Below are 16,002 nucleotides of genomic sequence, written 5' to 3' on the forward strand. Positions count from 1 at the left end.
GGGGCTTGGGCACTGGGGCTGTGGGGTCACAGGACGAGCCTGAAGCCACCGCAATGGCTTTGTGCAGCCCAGCATGGTGTGCAGCGAATCCGCCCCTGCTCCTGGGGGCTCAGAGGGGGCCTCCATCCCCGTCCCCATCTTGGTGGTGGCACAGCGATGCCACGGCCACCTGCCTGCAGCCCAGCGCTCCTCCTGCCAGCCCGGCTCCATCCCAGCACCCCTCCATCTCCTCCCTCCCGCTCAATTACAGTCCCTGCGGGATGCGGGGAGCGGGCATCGATCCGGGCTGGTTACTCAGGTGACAGCAGCTGTGTCCCCGAGCCCCCCGGGGAGCGTGGCTTCGCACATCGCCCCCTGAGCTGCGTAACGAGGGGGGACGCAGGACCAACTGCGCCCTGCCGGCCCCCTGGGGCCCTGGCGCTCGATGAGCACTGTGGCCGGTGCTGCCCGGCAGTGACAGGGGACGTGAAACCCCAATTAATGCTGCATCGATCCCACTCTCATCCCCTCAGCGGGCTGCAGGAGCCGTGTGCCGGGGCTGAGCTGTGTCACACCCACACAACCCTGACATCCGCACCCCACGGCACCGTGTCGCCCTCATCCCCGGCTCGGTCCTGCAGTTCAGTTCCTTTAATAGTTACACAGAGCCGCGCTGCCGCGGGGTGGGGGCACCGATCCCCGGCCCCCGCTGAGGTAGAGGTGAGCGTCGCCCCGCGCTCGCCTGCTTTGGCACCCAAGGGTGCGGGCGGGTGGAGGAGGTGCCCACCCCCCCGCCCCAACGAGGTAGTTTGGAGCCCCCCGCCCTCCCCCCCAATCCCACTGCCCACCCACCCTCTAATTCCCTTGGGGACCCCAGCATCTGGGTGGGCTTTGGTTGGGGGCACTGCTGGGCCTCCCCACCCTGCCCTCCAGCAAACCCCTCCCAGTGTGTAAGCCCCCCCATATCCCCATCCGAATAGTCCCCCCTCCCTCCCCACCAGTCCCACCAGTTTCCCCAGTATTTGTCCTCCAGTGTGATCCCACACACACCCGAGGGGTGATCCTGGGGTGGCACAGAGCAGGGGGCAAGGGTGGGGGGGTGCAAATAAAGGGTCTGCAGTGATTGCAGTGAGTGTGCACGGGGGTGTAGGGTGTGTGTAGGGGACACGGTGTGATGTGTGGGGTGGGGGCAGTGTGTGGGGGGGATGCAGTGCGTGCATTGCCAGCGTGTACAGGGAACACAGCGTGCAATGAGGTGTGTGTAGGGTGTACAGGGGATGCCACGTGTGCCAGTGGGGGGGGGACAGCGTGTGCTTTGAGGTGAGTATAGGGGCTGCAGAGTGCATCGAGGCGTGTACGGGGGATGTGGTGAGTGCATCGAGGTGCCCAGAGGGGCTGCAGAGTGCAGGGGAGCCCAGGCCAGCAGGAGCTGTTTGGGGGGGGGGGGGGGGGGGTCACAGAAGGCGTGTTTTGGGGGTGCATGCGGGTAGGGGGCCCCACATGTGGGGGTGAGGGACAAAAGGGCCCCGTGGGTGCTCGTGGCTTTGCACGGCCACAGCCCTGCTCAGCACCAGGAGCCACCCAATATCCCCAAACTCCTCTGGGCACATCCCTGCCCCACGGCTGGGGGTTCAGCCCCCCCCAACCCCTCTCCAGGGACCCCGTGTGCTTCGGGGAGCATCGCCCCTACGGCTTGGCGCTGGCAGGAGTGTGGCTGTGCGAGGGGGCCGGCGGCGGTGGGTTCGGGGTGGCCGTGGGGTTCAGCCGGCTCTGGGTGCTCCCTCCACCGGGGGCCGGCGGGGCTGCGGGCCGGCGGGCAAACAGGACGCCTGGGGAGTGAGAGAAATGGGGTTAGGGACTGGCACCCCCGGGGGCTTCAAACCCCATTGCCCTCGGTGTCTCCCTGTGCTGCCACCCATCCCCTTGTTGCCTTACACAGCCCGCCGAGGTGGCCCGGGACCCTGTGGCTGGTGGCCTCGCGTGCTGCTGAGCCCTGACCTTTCTGGCTCGTTAAATATTTATCTGCTGGAGGAAAAGCTGTCTGCTTTAACTGGGGGGGCTTTTAGCTCCTCTCAGCCCAAGTCTGTCCGTCTGCTGTCCGTCTGTCCCACAATTTGGCCATTCGCTGCCAGCCCCTCCTGGGGGACAGCTGCTGGCCTGGCTGCCCCCCTCCTTTTCCTGCCCCCTCTCCCCGGGCCCTGCCACTTCATTACGATGGATTTTATAGTAAAGACATCAGATTGAAGGAAGGACTTGCTGGCCAGGCAGTGGCTATAAGTTATTGGATTTCCCGGCCGCAATTACACGGGGCAAGCGGCCCTTCTATTTACCTGTGTAGACAACTCCATTTATTTCTATTGACATGTTGATACTGCTAATGCCGTTGGTGGACAGGTTCAATGCGGTCTCCTGTCTGTCATCTGGGGGAAGGAAAGACCAATATGAGCACCAGAAGAAACAGAAGCGACCTGCCGGAGGGAGCCACGGGGCCCCGTCCTCCCCGGGCAGCCGCGTTCCCCCCCACAAGGGTGTCAGGGTAGGGGGCTGCAGGGCGCTACCTCGGTTGGAGACCTTGATGTTCATGGGGAACTGCGAGGCCACGGCCAGGAGGTTGTGCTGCAGAGCCTGCTGCATCAGCCGCTGCTGCTCCTCCGCCGTCAGGGCCACCTTCTTCTCCGGGGGCTCCCCCGTCTCCAGCTTCTCCCGCAGCTGCTCCAGCACCGCCGCCTGCGAGGCCGCTGCTGCCGCCTGCGCCGCGGCCAGGTGGTGTCCGGCCAGCCCCACCGGGATGGCGATGCGCCCCGGCACCGCGCCGTCCTCTGCAAACACGGGGAGAGCTCAGCCAGACCCCATCCTCGCCGCCCCACCTCACCGTCCCCGCACCACAGAGCAGGGTGGGCACGGAGAAGGGGCTGCCAGCTCCGCATCGGGGCTTGGGCCCAGCTCCACAGCCGTCCCCTCTCACCCCAGAGGGGACCAAAAGAACAAAATCGTTCTTTTTTTTCCCACCTGGGAGAAGCAGCATCCCCGGTGGGGATGCCCAAGGCGGGGCAGCCGTGGTCCTCACCCACCTTTCTTCACGCCGTGCGCTTGGCCCATCTGGCCGCAGCTGTGCGTGGAGATGCTGAGGGCCGGCAGGGGCATTTTGGGGGAGCCCAGCAGGGTCGGGGTGCCGGCGGGCGAGTAGTTGAAGAGCGCGGCGCCGAACGTCTGCCTCCGTCCCTCCCGCCGGTTGCTGTCGATGGCAGCCTGCAGCTCCCCGGGCGAGCTGAGCGCCCGCTTCTCGCATTCGTAGGGGTACAGGTACTTCATGTATCTGCGTGGGGAAGGCAGCCGGGATCACAGCCAGCACCGAGCACCTCCCAGACAGCCCCAAAACGAGCAGGGACCGGGCTGGGGACAGCACCCGGGCACGGTGGGAGCGCTCTGTCCCCCCTTGGGGGACACCCTGGGTGCTCACTGCGTGCGGAGGGTGAAGGCAGCGCTGGTGATGGAGGTAGGTAGGTTGAGGCCCTTGGTGATCTCCCGCCAGATCTTCTTGTTGATGACTTCCACCAGCCCGCCCTTGTCCGTCACCAGCCGGTACAGCGTGTAGAGGTCCAGCACTTGCTTGGCCATGATGGGGATGCGGTTCACGGGCGTCCCTTCGGGCCGGGCGAGTCGGGAGAGAGAAGGGTGAGGGGTGAGCCCACGGGGACCCTCACCCTCTGGGGACACGGCCCCCACCTTGTCCCCACGGCCACCGCAGGCACTGGCTGTCCCCAGAGCTGTCAGAGCCCCCTCCCCACCTCCCCAGCACCCCAAAAATAGCCCTGCGGTGCCTGGGGGCAGTGCTTCAGGCAGGCAGGCAGGGCTGCAGCAGGGCAGAGGAGGGATGAGCATCCCGTCCCGTCCCCTCCTGTCCCACCCCGCCCTGTATTTATTCCCTGCCGGGGTGCGGGTGGTATCGGAAACCCATCCATTTCGCCAGGGGAGGCTGTCACGGCCGCGCTTCGCCCCTCAAACGAAGCCGTCACTCACCGCCGTCCTCCAGCATCCCTAATTTATGGCCCCGATATTGGCTCGGCTTCTTCGCATAAGCCTGAAAAATGAGCTCTTTTTATTCCTTTACTGAGTTCATTTAACTTTTTTTTTTTTTTTTGTGTGTGTGTGTGTGTGTCTGCGTTGTTTGCTAGATCAGAAAGGGGGAGAGGAGTTTTTCCTCCTGGGAAGAAAGCAGAGATATCGACTTGATATCTGCTGGCGGTCCCTCACCAGCCCTGCTCAGCACCGGCCCCATCGCTCCCATTCGGGGGTCTCCCCATCACCCCCAAAGCTGCGAACGAGTTTGTGGGTCCCAGAGCCAGATCGATGCCCTCCGGACTTCTTCTCTCCCCCCTCCCTGGCCGTGGTGGCTAATGAAAGCTGCTGGCAATTAATCTCGGGGCCGCATGGAGCAGGCGGCCGGTGCCCGTCCCGCTGACAAAGGGACCTGTCTGCGTCCCGCAGAGTGATGGCCCCGGCAGCGGCCGGGGTGCGCGGCACAAAAGCCCGTGGAGGTGGCGGGGCCATTGTGCCGCTGCAATTAGCTCCGGGATTGATTAATGATGCCACGTTATCGGCAGGGCCCTCGGCTCGGCGTGGGGACGGGGAGGGTGCAAGCGTGGGGGGATGCGCAGCCCCTTCCTAGGGCTCGCCATCCATCCCTCACCCGCTGCCACCCTGGGGACGCAGCCCCCTGCCCGTGAGCCCCTGGGTGCCACAGGGGCACCCACAGCGGCTCTCGGCAGCACCCAGCTCTGGGGGTGCCCCCCTTGCCCGTCCCTGGAGCTGCAGCACCCAGCTCCACCCGCTGTACCCCCCCGGGGTCACCCCGAGATGTCACCTGGCCCGGGGAGGGGACAGGAGCGGGACTGGGGAGCATCGGGCTCCCTCCTTCCTCCCCGCACCGCCAGGCAGCTCGCTTAATTAGCCCCGGCCCCAATGGTGAGGGAGTTAATTAGCTCTGGAGAGAGAGATAATGAAGCCGCTGAGCAGCCCATGAATCTTGTGGCCCCGATGGATGCTGAGGGGGGGAGACGAGGGTCGGGCAGTGCCAGTGCTCCCCCGGCTCCCCCCAACCTGCCCCACAGCTGGGGGGCACCCACAGCCCACGGGGCAGCACCCAGACCCCGTCCACCTCCAGCCACGCTCTGCTGGGAGCCCCATGGCCACGGCAGCCCCACATGGCACAAATTTGTGGGGTCTCAGCCCCCCAAAAGCCGGGTGCTGCTGCCCCGTGGGTGGGCACCCACCCTCACTGACACTCCCAAAAGCAGGCTCGGGGCCGACCGCCCCTTCCCAGCCGCCCTCGCCCCACACACAGCCAGCTCCAGCCCCCCTCCGCAAGCCTTCCCCCGTTAATTAGCTCGGCATTAACCTCTGCCTGGGGTTTACTGGCTATCGAGCGGCGTGTTCATTAATCCACACACCGGCAAAAGGCTCTAATTAATACAGCCGGCCGCGCGCCCGCGCTCGGCAACTTTTAATTGTTGCGGGCCCGGATGGGGAGGGCGAAGGTTAAAGCATTTATCGAGTCCCCGGGAGCTGGCTCGTCCCCGTGCCGATAGCAAAGATTTCCGATGGGGCCGGGTGGGCTGGAGGGCTCTTAACCCCTGGGCCCCCGCGCTGCTCCTGCAGCCCCCTGGCAGCGCTCGGGTATGGCTCTGAGCACCCAAAAATTGGCATCGCTAATGGGGGTTGCTCATGGGCGCTGCTAACGGGCGTTGTTAATTGGCATCGCCACCAGGCATCGCTGTAAGGCACTGCAAGCGGGCATCCCTGATGGGTGACACTGCTGGGCATGGCTAATGGGCGTAATTAATGGGTTTTGCTAACGGACTTCGCCAAAGGGCTCTGCTGCAGCCCTACCGCGCCTCTCCGGTGGGCACTGCTGGTGGGCATCAGCACGGGGCACCACCACCAGCCCAAATTCGGGGTCCCAGCCCCTCCGGCTGGCAGCACCCTGCTAGGAGGGTGTGTGTAAGCGTGGATTTGAGGGATGTGGGGTGCAGGGTGCAGGAGATGCGGGGCATGGAGGCAGAGCTGAGCCCCACGTGCGTGCCAGTGGCCAGCTCGGCCAGCCTGGTGGGGTGCAGCTCGCAGAGACGAGCCCCAAACCGGCGGCTGGGCGGCACCCACCCGAGCCACCCACCTTTACCTCTCTTCTGCATGAAGCTGAAGAGGTCATCCAGGAACTCCTTGCGTTTCGGGTCCTCGTCCAGTTCGTAGAGCTGGGGAAGGAAAGGTGTCAGCACCGCCGGCACGTAGGCAGGGGGATGGCAGGGGACAGTGCCGGGGACAGGGACCCTGCTGGCACCTGGCATCACCCCTTTAATCCCCCCAGCTCTCCCCAAAATGATTCCCCGACACATCCCCGGGCTCGGATCTGCCGTGGGCTCCCCACCTGCCCTGCACCCTGGCTGCCTCCGTGCCTCAGTTTCCCTTTCCTGGAGGCGCGGAGCCCCGTGGCAGGGCAGGATGCGGCCGCGCCGCGCTCGCAGCCGGGGCTCGGCTGATTCCAGCACAGCGCCTCGGTGACCATGACAAATTGGAGACCGCCAGATCGATGGCCCAGCAGTAAAAGTCAGAGCACATGAAGGAAAAATTAGCACCAATCGAAGGCGCTATAGACACCGATTCCTCCCAGCGAGCCCGGCAAGAATTTAAAGCCATTGAAAAGAAACAAAACTCAGCAGTCCAGAATGGATTTCCAAAACATATACAAAGAAATGCAAGCTGGAAAACAAAGTCAGGCACAAAATAGAGTCGTTTAAAAAACAATTGTGCTGGGAAAGGCCGTTAAAAACCAATAGGAGGGGAGGCCCCCCCTCCACAGGGCACATAATTCACGGGCAGATAAAGGGAGATGTGAGGATGTGGGGGTGCGGGGACACAGGGACGTGGGGATGGGGATGTGAGGACATGAGGACAAGAGGACACGGGGACATGGGGACAAGAGGACACAGGGACGTGAGGACATGGGGACGTGAGAAGATGGGGATGTGAGGATGTGGGGATGTGGGATGTGACTCTGCTCTCTGTTCTCATCGCCGGGCAGACACTTCTGCACAGCCCTCAGCACCGTTTTCGAGTGCTCCGTGGTGCTCTGCTGCTGTCCCTTCCTCCCCACGAGCTCCCTGTCCCTGTCACCCTCCTCCCCATCCCCAGCTGAAGCTCACGCTGGGAGCAGCGCCCTGGGAGCCCACGTTTCCCTGCCTGGCCACCAGCCCAGCCCCTACCATCCCTCCTGCTGCGGGACATCAAGCCAAGACCCTCCCAGGGGTCTCCCAGTGGGGGTGTCCAGCAAGACCCCCACTGTATTTCTGCTCCCACAAAGCCCAGGCGTGCTCCCCACCACCGTGCGCCCGCAGCCCCCAAACAGGTGTGACCTCCAAGCGCTGGGACCTCTTCTCCACCATATATTAACCTCTAACCTTTTATCTGCGGGGCAGCGAGACACAAAAACACATTACATCAAGCAGGGAGCAAAGGTTGGCTTTTAAGAGGAGACGAGAAATGAGTGAGGAGCAGGGGATGTGCTGGCACGGCCCTCGGGCGCGTGGGGATGCGCTGGGTGTCCCGTGAGATTTGGGGATGCTCAGGCCGGAGAGGAGGTGGGTTTGGGGGATTTCTGCTGCTGGTGGGTGAGCTGGGTCCCAGGCAAAGCAGGGTATAGGATCCAGGCACTGTGGGTGCTCAGGGGTGGCATGGGAGTGGCCTGCAGGCAAAGAGGGTCCCCCCAGACACCCCCAGCCCCAAGAAAGGTGCCATCTTCATCACCTGCCACTCACCCTCCTCCTCCTCTTGCAGGTGGGCACTGCAGTGCCCCCCCAGCCTCCTTTGGGGACCAGCCACTGGAGCAGCAGAGCACAACCCCAGAGGGCCACGCACAATCCCATACAGGTGCACGCTACCACAGACGGGGACACACAGCCCCACGCAGGCATACACAGTCCTGCACGAGCATGCACAGCCCTTTATGGGCTTGTGAAGGGATGCAAGACATGGACTCCTGATGGCTCTTGAACGTCTATTGCCCTTTCTCACTACTACATCTACTTTCCCTGTAGTCCCACGTGCCCGGATCTGTCACACAGTGGGTTAGAGACCCCCAGACACGCGCCTCGAGCCAGCCAGCAATTGGCCACTGCCCAAAGCTCATCCCGAACACTGCAGCCAATTTACTTTATCTCAGCCTCGCTCTAAGTTTTTGCTTCTACCGCTCGTTTCCCCATTATCTCTAATTCAGGGACATGTGAAGCTGCGCGGAGCCACCTGCGAATTCCTTTCCCACAGGCGTGCACAACCCCGCACAAGGGTGAGCACAACCCCACGCGAGCACATTCAGCCACCCCGGGGGGAAGGCACCCTGCACATCCCTGCAGGAGCACGCTCAGGCTGGCCAAGGCACACACGAGTGTGCACAACCCTGCGTCGGTGCACACGCAACCTGCACGAGCGTGCGCGGCCCCGAACCCATTTGCAAAAAGCTTACAAGCACACATCCCCATGTGGGCACACGCAATGTTGTATGGATGTGCCTGGCCTCATACAGGAATGTACAATCCCAAATGGGCACGCACAGCCCCAAATGGACACACACAGCCCCAAATGGGCATGCACAGCCCCAGATGGGCACGCTTACCCTTTCACGGGTACACCTACTCCCTATTAGCATGCATAACCCCAAATGAGCACGCACAGCCCTGCATGGGTGCACACCTCAGGTGGGGACACAGACCCCGGGGGGGGGGACGTGGACCCCTAGAGGGCCACCCCATCCCAGGGTCACCCCCTGCACGCCCGCACCGTGCACCTCGAGCAGGGGGCAGTTGTGCAACACGAGCAGCGGCTCCTGCTTGCGGTGACCTATGAGCAAGGACCCTTTTAATCGTGTTTGTATTGATATAATTAGTAACTCATTTAACGCCATCGATGTAACTATATTCCTCTATAAACACAAGTATTAAACTGTCAAGCCCGGGGATCGATACCCCGCCGGTGCGCAGCTCTGCTCTGCTCTGCGGACCTCGGGGACCCCGTCTGCGGGGCTTGGCCCCCCAAAAAACCACGGCATCCCCAGCGCCAGCCCGGTGCAGCCACTTGGGGTGTCCTCGGCCCCAAACCAACACGGGTGCAGCTCTGGCCATGCCCAGGCATCCTGCTCACTGCCAGCATCCCATCGCCATGGTGACGTCTTGATTCCTTAAGGGATGGGGATAACGGGGCTGGCCGGGCAGGTTAAAGGGCAGCGGGTCGAACACGGTTTATTAACGGGATGTGAATAGACCTCATACCTCCCCCGCCGCCTCGCCACAATTAAATGACATCGTTAGCACACTTGCTAACCCCGGAGGCGCTTCTCCTGGCTCTGGGGGGCTTGCAGGGGTGGAGCTGGGGTCTCCAGCCCCCCATGGCCCAGCTGATCCCAAAAGGAAGGGGTGCAAAGCCCCTCCAGGCTGCCCCGAGGAGCACTTCCAAGGGAAGCGATCGCAGCGGGGACCCCCGCAGCCCCCGCTCGGCTGCCACCTCCCGCCGGCAGCCAGGGCTCAGATCAGCAACCAGGATTTAATCCACTTAATACGGGCTGCATCGATCCCGAACCCTGCTCGGCTCCCCCCTGCCTCGCGTCCCCCCCAACCCCGAGCCACTTAATATGCACCGCATTGATTAGCCGCCCTGCTAATTTTTCCATCCGGCTGCTGCTCACGCAGGGAGCCCAGGAGATGCAATTCCCCACATCCCCCCCCGGCCCCCAGCACGCTGCAGGTGGCCGAGCACCAACGGGGTCCTCTGGAGACCTCGGGCTCTTTTGGGGACCTCACACCCCTTTGGAGCATCACTGCACCTCCCAGCTGGGTGTCCCTGGTGCACGGCCAGGTGCACGCACACCGAGTGCCCCCCGTGTCCCAGTGGGACTGGGGAGCCACCAGTGCCTCCATTTACCCACAGCCCTGCCACCACCCGGCCTGAATGCACCCCAAGAGCGAGCACAGGAGCTGGGGGCTCTGGGACCCCCCTCCTGGGGTCCCCCCCATCCTGTAGCTCACTCCCCGCCGGGCACCAGCCACCCCTGACCTTGCGCCGTTAATAAGTTAATGGTTACGGGACGGCTCTGCCCGGGTGCCGGCTGCATTTGCAAATGCTGCTGGCTGACGGGGGGGGGCTCTGCCCCGATCCCACAGCCCCCACAGGGGCCACACTCCCCCCGGTGTCCCCATCCTCAGCATTAACCCCTTTGGCACAGCCAGACACCCCCATGCCGGATGTCCCCAGCCCGTTCCCAGCGCCCCCTCCCCAAAACCATTCTCCGTGCTTAATATTTAACGGGGCTTTATAGAGCAGCAGGTTTAATCAGCGCTGATAGCACGGCGGATCCGGCAGGCCATTAAAACCCCCTCCCTGCCGCCGCCGGTCCCTGCCTGGGGAGCTGCCTGCTGCAAACATTAACCCGGCTTGGGGCAAGGTGAGGGACTGTTTGCTCGTGGCGCCGGCCTTGGGACGGCAGCCCCCGGCCCCGGGGTGAAGGGGGGGCTCGTGGGGTTCACCCCCACGCAGCTGCACACCCCCGTGGGTGTCCCAGTGGGGCCAGCTCCCACCTCCCCATGGCTGAATCCCCGCTCCCTGCCTCACCCTGCCCACCCCGCTGCAGGCACAGGGGCTCTGCTTCCATCATTAACCCAATTAGTGGATTACCGGGGGCAGGAGCTGGAGAAGGGACACACACCCCCAAACCCATCGCTGACATCCGATTACAGGGTGGCAGCTGGGGACAGAGCTGGGGGCAGCTGTGGGGTGGGGACCCCCAGAGGGGATGCACGGGGTCCTGCCAGCCCCAGCTCCCCTCCTCTCCCCACACTTGGTGCTGCTGGGGGGGGGACACTGCTGTCCCCATCTCTCCATGAGCTCGTCCCCAGCTCCCACACCAGCCGGGGCTGCTGTCGCTCCCCTCCTGCACGCAGCGCCTGTCTCCTCACACCCTTGATTAGTTTTTACACCTCCTCCTCGGAGCCCCAGCACAGAGCCCCAGGGAGCTGCGGTCGGGGGGCTGGGGCTGCGGTGGCTGCTGAGGCTCCCGGCCCCTCCAGACCGCAGCGGGGATGGGGCTGGCACCCCCTGGGCACATAAGGATGGGGAAAGAAGTGTCGAGGGGGCCAGCCCCAAACCACCCAAAACACCCGTGGGTCCATATGGCTCCATACACGCACACACATGGGGTCTCGCAGGGGTCTGTGCACACGTGGGTGCTCGTGTGGGTCCACAAACACACGGGCTCACAAGCACACACCCGCAGGGACATTTATATATCCACACACTCACATCCACACCCATAACACCCCCGCGGGCACCCCGGGAGCCCCGCTGCTCACTCTGGGCTGCTGCTCAGCGGGGATTACCGCCCTGACCCTCAGAGCTTCAGCCCCGCTCCCCCCGCAGCCCCCTCGCCGCAGGTGGTCCCGACCCCGGGATGAGCCCTGCCCGCAGCTCTGTGGTCGAGAAATCTGCCGGCAGCCGCGGCCAGGAACAAACACGGCGCCCGTCCCGCTGCAGTGTAACCAGAGACCCTCTAATTCAGCCCCGGGAGCCCTGCGGTTGTTGTTGCTGCACCTGGGTGGAAGATGCGCCGGGAGGAGGAGGAGGAGGAATGGGGCAGGGCGACCACCTCCTTCCTCCCCACGGGGATCCGCCGCGAGCTGCATCCGTGGGGACAAACCCGATGGAGAAAGCAACAAGGAGAGAGCAAGGAGAGGGCGAGCGACGCCGGGCTCTTGCCAGCCACCTCCAAGGCAAACGTGTGCCCCAAAACGCACGCAGATCAGAGCAGAGGTCCTGCTGGCCCCCCAAATTCATCCCCCAGGGAATGTCCCCACGTATTTCCCCCGGGCGACCTGCAGTTTGCCTTTTAACCTCCACCACCCCCTCGTCTGTCCCTTCCCAACCTGTTCTCCAGGCTGGGCCAGACACAGCCCCGCAGCCTGGGGAGGGACAGGGGACATGTACCCCCCCACCAAGAAGGTGACAGGGGTGGGACAGAAGTGACAGCCACCCCGCAGCCCCTGGGGCAAGCCGGCACCGCAGCCTGCCCCAAACTGCCACCCTTATGGGGCAGCACCACGAAAATCTCCTTTCCATTCTCCCATCCCATATAAACCATCCAGCAGCAATCAGTCCCTTGGTCCCTATGCACCTGGGGGCACCAGGGACATGTCCCCTGTCCCCTGGCTGGCTGGGACAAGCCCCCAGCTGGGAAATCCACGCACAGGGCACAGGGAGGAAGCATGCAAGCAGCCAGCTTCACCCCAGGAGCCTGGTCAGGATTTATCCCCCCACCCCGAAGCCCCCTTCGATCCGTCCCCTCGCATTTACACCGCGATTTGCTCCCGGCAGCAGCCGGCTTCGCTCCTGCCCTGACCAGGGGCAGGGTGTGGGACCAAAGGAGAAGAAATGCCTGGGATGCCTTCTCTCTGCAAAGCCTCCCCGGCCCCGGGAGCGAGGGAGGAGCCGCGTCCCACCTCCTGCCTGACCCTGGGAACCGGACAGTCAGCCTTTTTCTGCGCAGCGGGCTGTAACGTTACACTTCCCCCCCAGATACACTCAGCCTATGCAGCGCACCCACCCCGGAGGTGGCCGGGCTCCCCGGCACCACGGCTCTGAGGTGCTGAGGTCCCGGGGAATTGGGGACCTCGCTGTGCCGTGCGATGTCTGGGCAGAAAGTCTGGTCCCCGTCCCCTCCTGCTGGGGGTGAGCACCGCGGGAAGTGTCCCCGTCCCTGCGCGCCCCGCAGCATCGGGTGGATGTGAGGACGTCCTGCTGTCCCCTGAGCAGTGCCAGCCTAAAAAGCCCTGCAGCAGACACACGGGGACATCTCTGCCCGCTCCGTCCCTTCGCTGCACCCTCCCTGCTGTGAGCATCACCGCTCCGTCTCACCACAACCCCAAGGAGCACACCGGGAGCGCAAACCTGAGCGGTGCTGTGCGACCTGTGCTCGCACCCCTGCACCCGCGGCGTGCACACCAGGGCTTGCACAACCCAGCAGGGAGGTGTCCATGCGAGGGGGCATGGTATTAAATACAGAGGCCTTTTCTCTGCCCTATATCCGAGCCCCACAGGCCCAGTGATCCCTGAGATGTCTGTGCCACGAGGGTCTCCCCTGCGCCCACTGAGAGCAAAAGGATGGGGTCAAGGTGCCAGCCCACATAAGAATTATCAGAAGCCCAAATAAGACGAATCGGAGAACGCATCCAGCAGCCACAACACATCCCAGCCCTCACAGAAACAGGGGAGCTCAGCTCCTGGGGTGACCGTGCACCAGGACCCTTGTCACATCCCCTTGGCAGCAAAACACGAGGGGAAAGCCGAATCCTGTCTCGAAACCAAGGCTGTCCCTGGGGGTGCTGCTCCACCTGCCCCCGCTGCCCCCTCCATCTCTGCCTGGGGACCTTTCAAAGCCTGTAGGGACAGGGGACACCCTGTTTTACCCCAGGGGACAGAGCTTGCCATGAGTCAGGGTGGGCATGGGGAGGTGCCTGGATGCTGGGCACCCCGTTGTGCCCCAGGGCATCCTCCCAGCCCCATGGGGCCGGAGGCGAGCGCAGGGACCTGGGGGCAGGCAGAGGGGACGGGGGGCAGGTGGGGGACAGGGACAGGGTGCGACAGGGTTTAGGGTGGGGGGAGATGGAGAGCACAAGAGGATGCCTGTTGGGGTGGGATGAAGGACAGGGGCGGTGCAGAGAATTTGGGGTGGGATGGGGGTGCTGGGGCGCACGGGCTGCCTGGTATGCAGTTTGGGGGCAGTGGAAGGGGATTTGGGGGGGGTGTCCCGTTTCGGGCGGCACAGAGATGATGTCTGAGGGAACGAGGGGGGTGTGGGGGATGTCCCCTCGGGGCAGGATGGGGATGGGGGTAGGGGGCAGCGGGGACGCCAGTTTGGGGGGTCGTGGCGCCGGGCGCTGCTTACCTGCTTGAACTGCTCCTCGTAGGTCCACTCGTGATGCGGGGCGGGCGGCGGGTCCCGGGGCTCCCCTTCCTCCTCCTCCTCTTCCTCCTCCTCCTCTTTCTCCTCCTCCTCCTCCTCCTTCTGCCCGGTGGCGGGGGGCGGCGGAGCGGGGCCGGGGGCCGGGCGGCGGCGGGGGGCGGCGGGGGGCGGCGGAGCGGGGCCGGGGGCCGGAGCGGGCTCGGCCGGGGGTCGTCGGGCCGGGCCGTCGGGGCTGCGGGCCAGGCGGGCCGCCTGCTGCCGCTGCAGGCTCTCCATCACCGCCGCCAGCCGCAGCCCCCCCGGCGGCCCGGACCCCCGCGGTGGGGCGGCCGGCTGCGGGCACAGGGCACGGCCTCAGAGGACGAGGAGGAGGAGGAGGAGGAAAGAGGAGGAGGAGGAGGGAAGGGAGGAAGCACCCCCACCCTCCCTCTCTCTCTCTCCCCCCACCCCCCCCCCACCAGCCACCCCGGGGGCCGTGCACCAAAAGTTGAAGGAGCCGGCGCTGCGCGGTTTGGGGAGGGGGCGAAGCCACCGGGACCCCTCCCCGCACCCCCCCACCCCCCTTTTGGGGGTCCCTCCCGAGACGGCTCCGTGCGGGGACCCCCGCCCCGCTCCCACCCGCGACCGCGTCTTCCCAGGACCCCCATAATCCCACCCCCAGCCCCCCCTTTTCCCCCCTTTCCCCCCCCCCAGGGGGCACCGCGTCCTACCGCTGGAGAGCGAGGGGGGGACCCCCTTTCCCCACCGGGATCCCCCAAATCCCAGCGACCCCATCCCGTCCCCAGCGGGACCCCCTTGCTCCCGGGGCCCCTGCGGTCCGTCCCGTCGCGGGGTGGCCCTCACCGGGGCGGCTTTGGCCACCAGGCTGGGGGTCCCCACCATGCCGCCGGCTCCCAGGGCTCCCCCCGCCGTCCCGGGGGCACGGCCGCTGCTCCGCCCGGCCCCGGCCCGCCGCTCACATGGCGCCGCGCCCGCCGATATTTCTTTTATTCCGCAGCAGATGAGAGAAGGTGGGAGGGATTTTTTTTTTTTTTTTCTTCCCCTTCTTTTCTTTCTTTCTCTCTTTCTTCCTTTTTTTTTTTTTTTTTTTTTTTTTTTTTTTTTTCCTTTGCAACAAGTGGCAGGCGGGCAGCAACACCCCCTCCCCGCTCCCATTTGCTAGCGCACGGCGAAGGGAGGCATCCGGGGAGGGCCCCGGGGTCTGGAGGGTTAGGGGGGGGTGGGAGCTGTGTGTGCACGAGTGGGTGTGCACGCGTGGGGGTGCCTGCACGCCTGGGTGGGCGCTGGGAGCACGGGGTGCAAGTTGCAGGCGTGTGGCTGCGTGTGCAGGGGGACTGCGCTTGCACGCACATGTGTGCTGCTTGTGGGGAGGTTGTGTGCTCCGTGGGTGCACGCAGGGTGTGAGCACACGTGTGCTTGTGCACAGCGAGGGAGGCGAGCACCTTGCATGGGTGTGTGTGCATGCAACGGGGGTGTGTGTGCATGCAACGGGTGTGTAAATGTATTGCAATGGGGGTTTGAGTGCATGCAGCGGGGGTGTGTGTGCATGCAATGGGTGTGCACTGCACGTGTGCATGCACACACGTTGTGTTTACAGCACACGTTTATCCTGGGGAGCACAGTCCGTGCACACGTCGTGCATTCACTTGCACACACACACACACGCACACATGCAGCTCTGTGCACGGCTGGAGGGGCCAGGCGTGTGGGTGTGTGCACGTTTGCACACTGCTGGGGTCAGAAATAAGGGTTTACGTGCGCCTGCCGGGGCTGGGCGTGTGCGTTTTGTGTGCTTACCTGTAGGTGTGTGCAGACGGGGCTGGGTGCGGGTGCACTGTGTGCACAGGCAGGTGTGTGCACGCGTGTGTGGATCAGAGGGGGTGTGTGCACCCGCAGTGCTTGTCCCTGGGTGGGTACAAAGGGGAGGGTGAAGCAAGCAGCAAGCAGGGAGCCCTGGCCTCTGTGCAAGCCCTGCCCGCGGGCTGGGGCCAGGATCACGGAGGGGTCCCAATGAGGGGGGCTGCGTG

The 16,002-nt window shown here is 64.5% G+C and overlaps 1 protein-coding gene across 1 annotated transcript; it reads right to left on the bottom strand.

Annotated features, from left to right (window-relative positions):
* Positions 1–1,474: 1,474 nt before the first annotated feature.
* Positions 1,475–14,906, bottom strand: ARID3C (AT-rich interaction domain 3C). Its single transcript, XM_082782620.1, has 8 exons — positions 14,819–14,906; positions 13,958–14,308; positions 6,158–6,230; positions 3,440–3,623; positions 3,051–3,295; positions 2,538–2,798; positions 2,310–2,399; positions 1,475–1,808 (listed from the first exon to the last, which is right to left on the bottom strand). Exons 1-8 carry the CDS (start codon positions 14,855–14,857, stop codon positions 1,666–1,668), a joined length of 1,386 nt encoding a protein of 461 aa, XP_082638746.1. The 5' UTR covers positions 14,858–14,906; the 3' UTR covers positions 1,475–1,665.
* Positions 14,907–16,002: the final 1,096 nt, after the last annotated feature.

Source organism: Aythya marila (genome assembly GCF_965140915.1).
Source record: "Aythya marila genome assembly, chromosome: Z".
NCBI lineage: Eukaryota > Metazoa > Chordata > Aves > Anseriformes > Anatidae > Aythya > Aythya marila.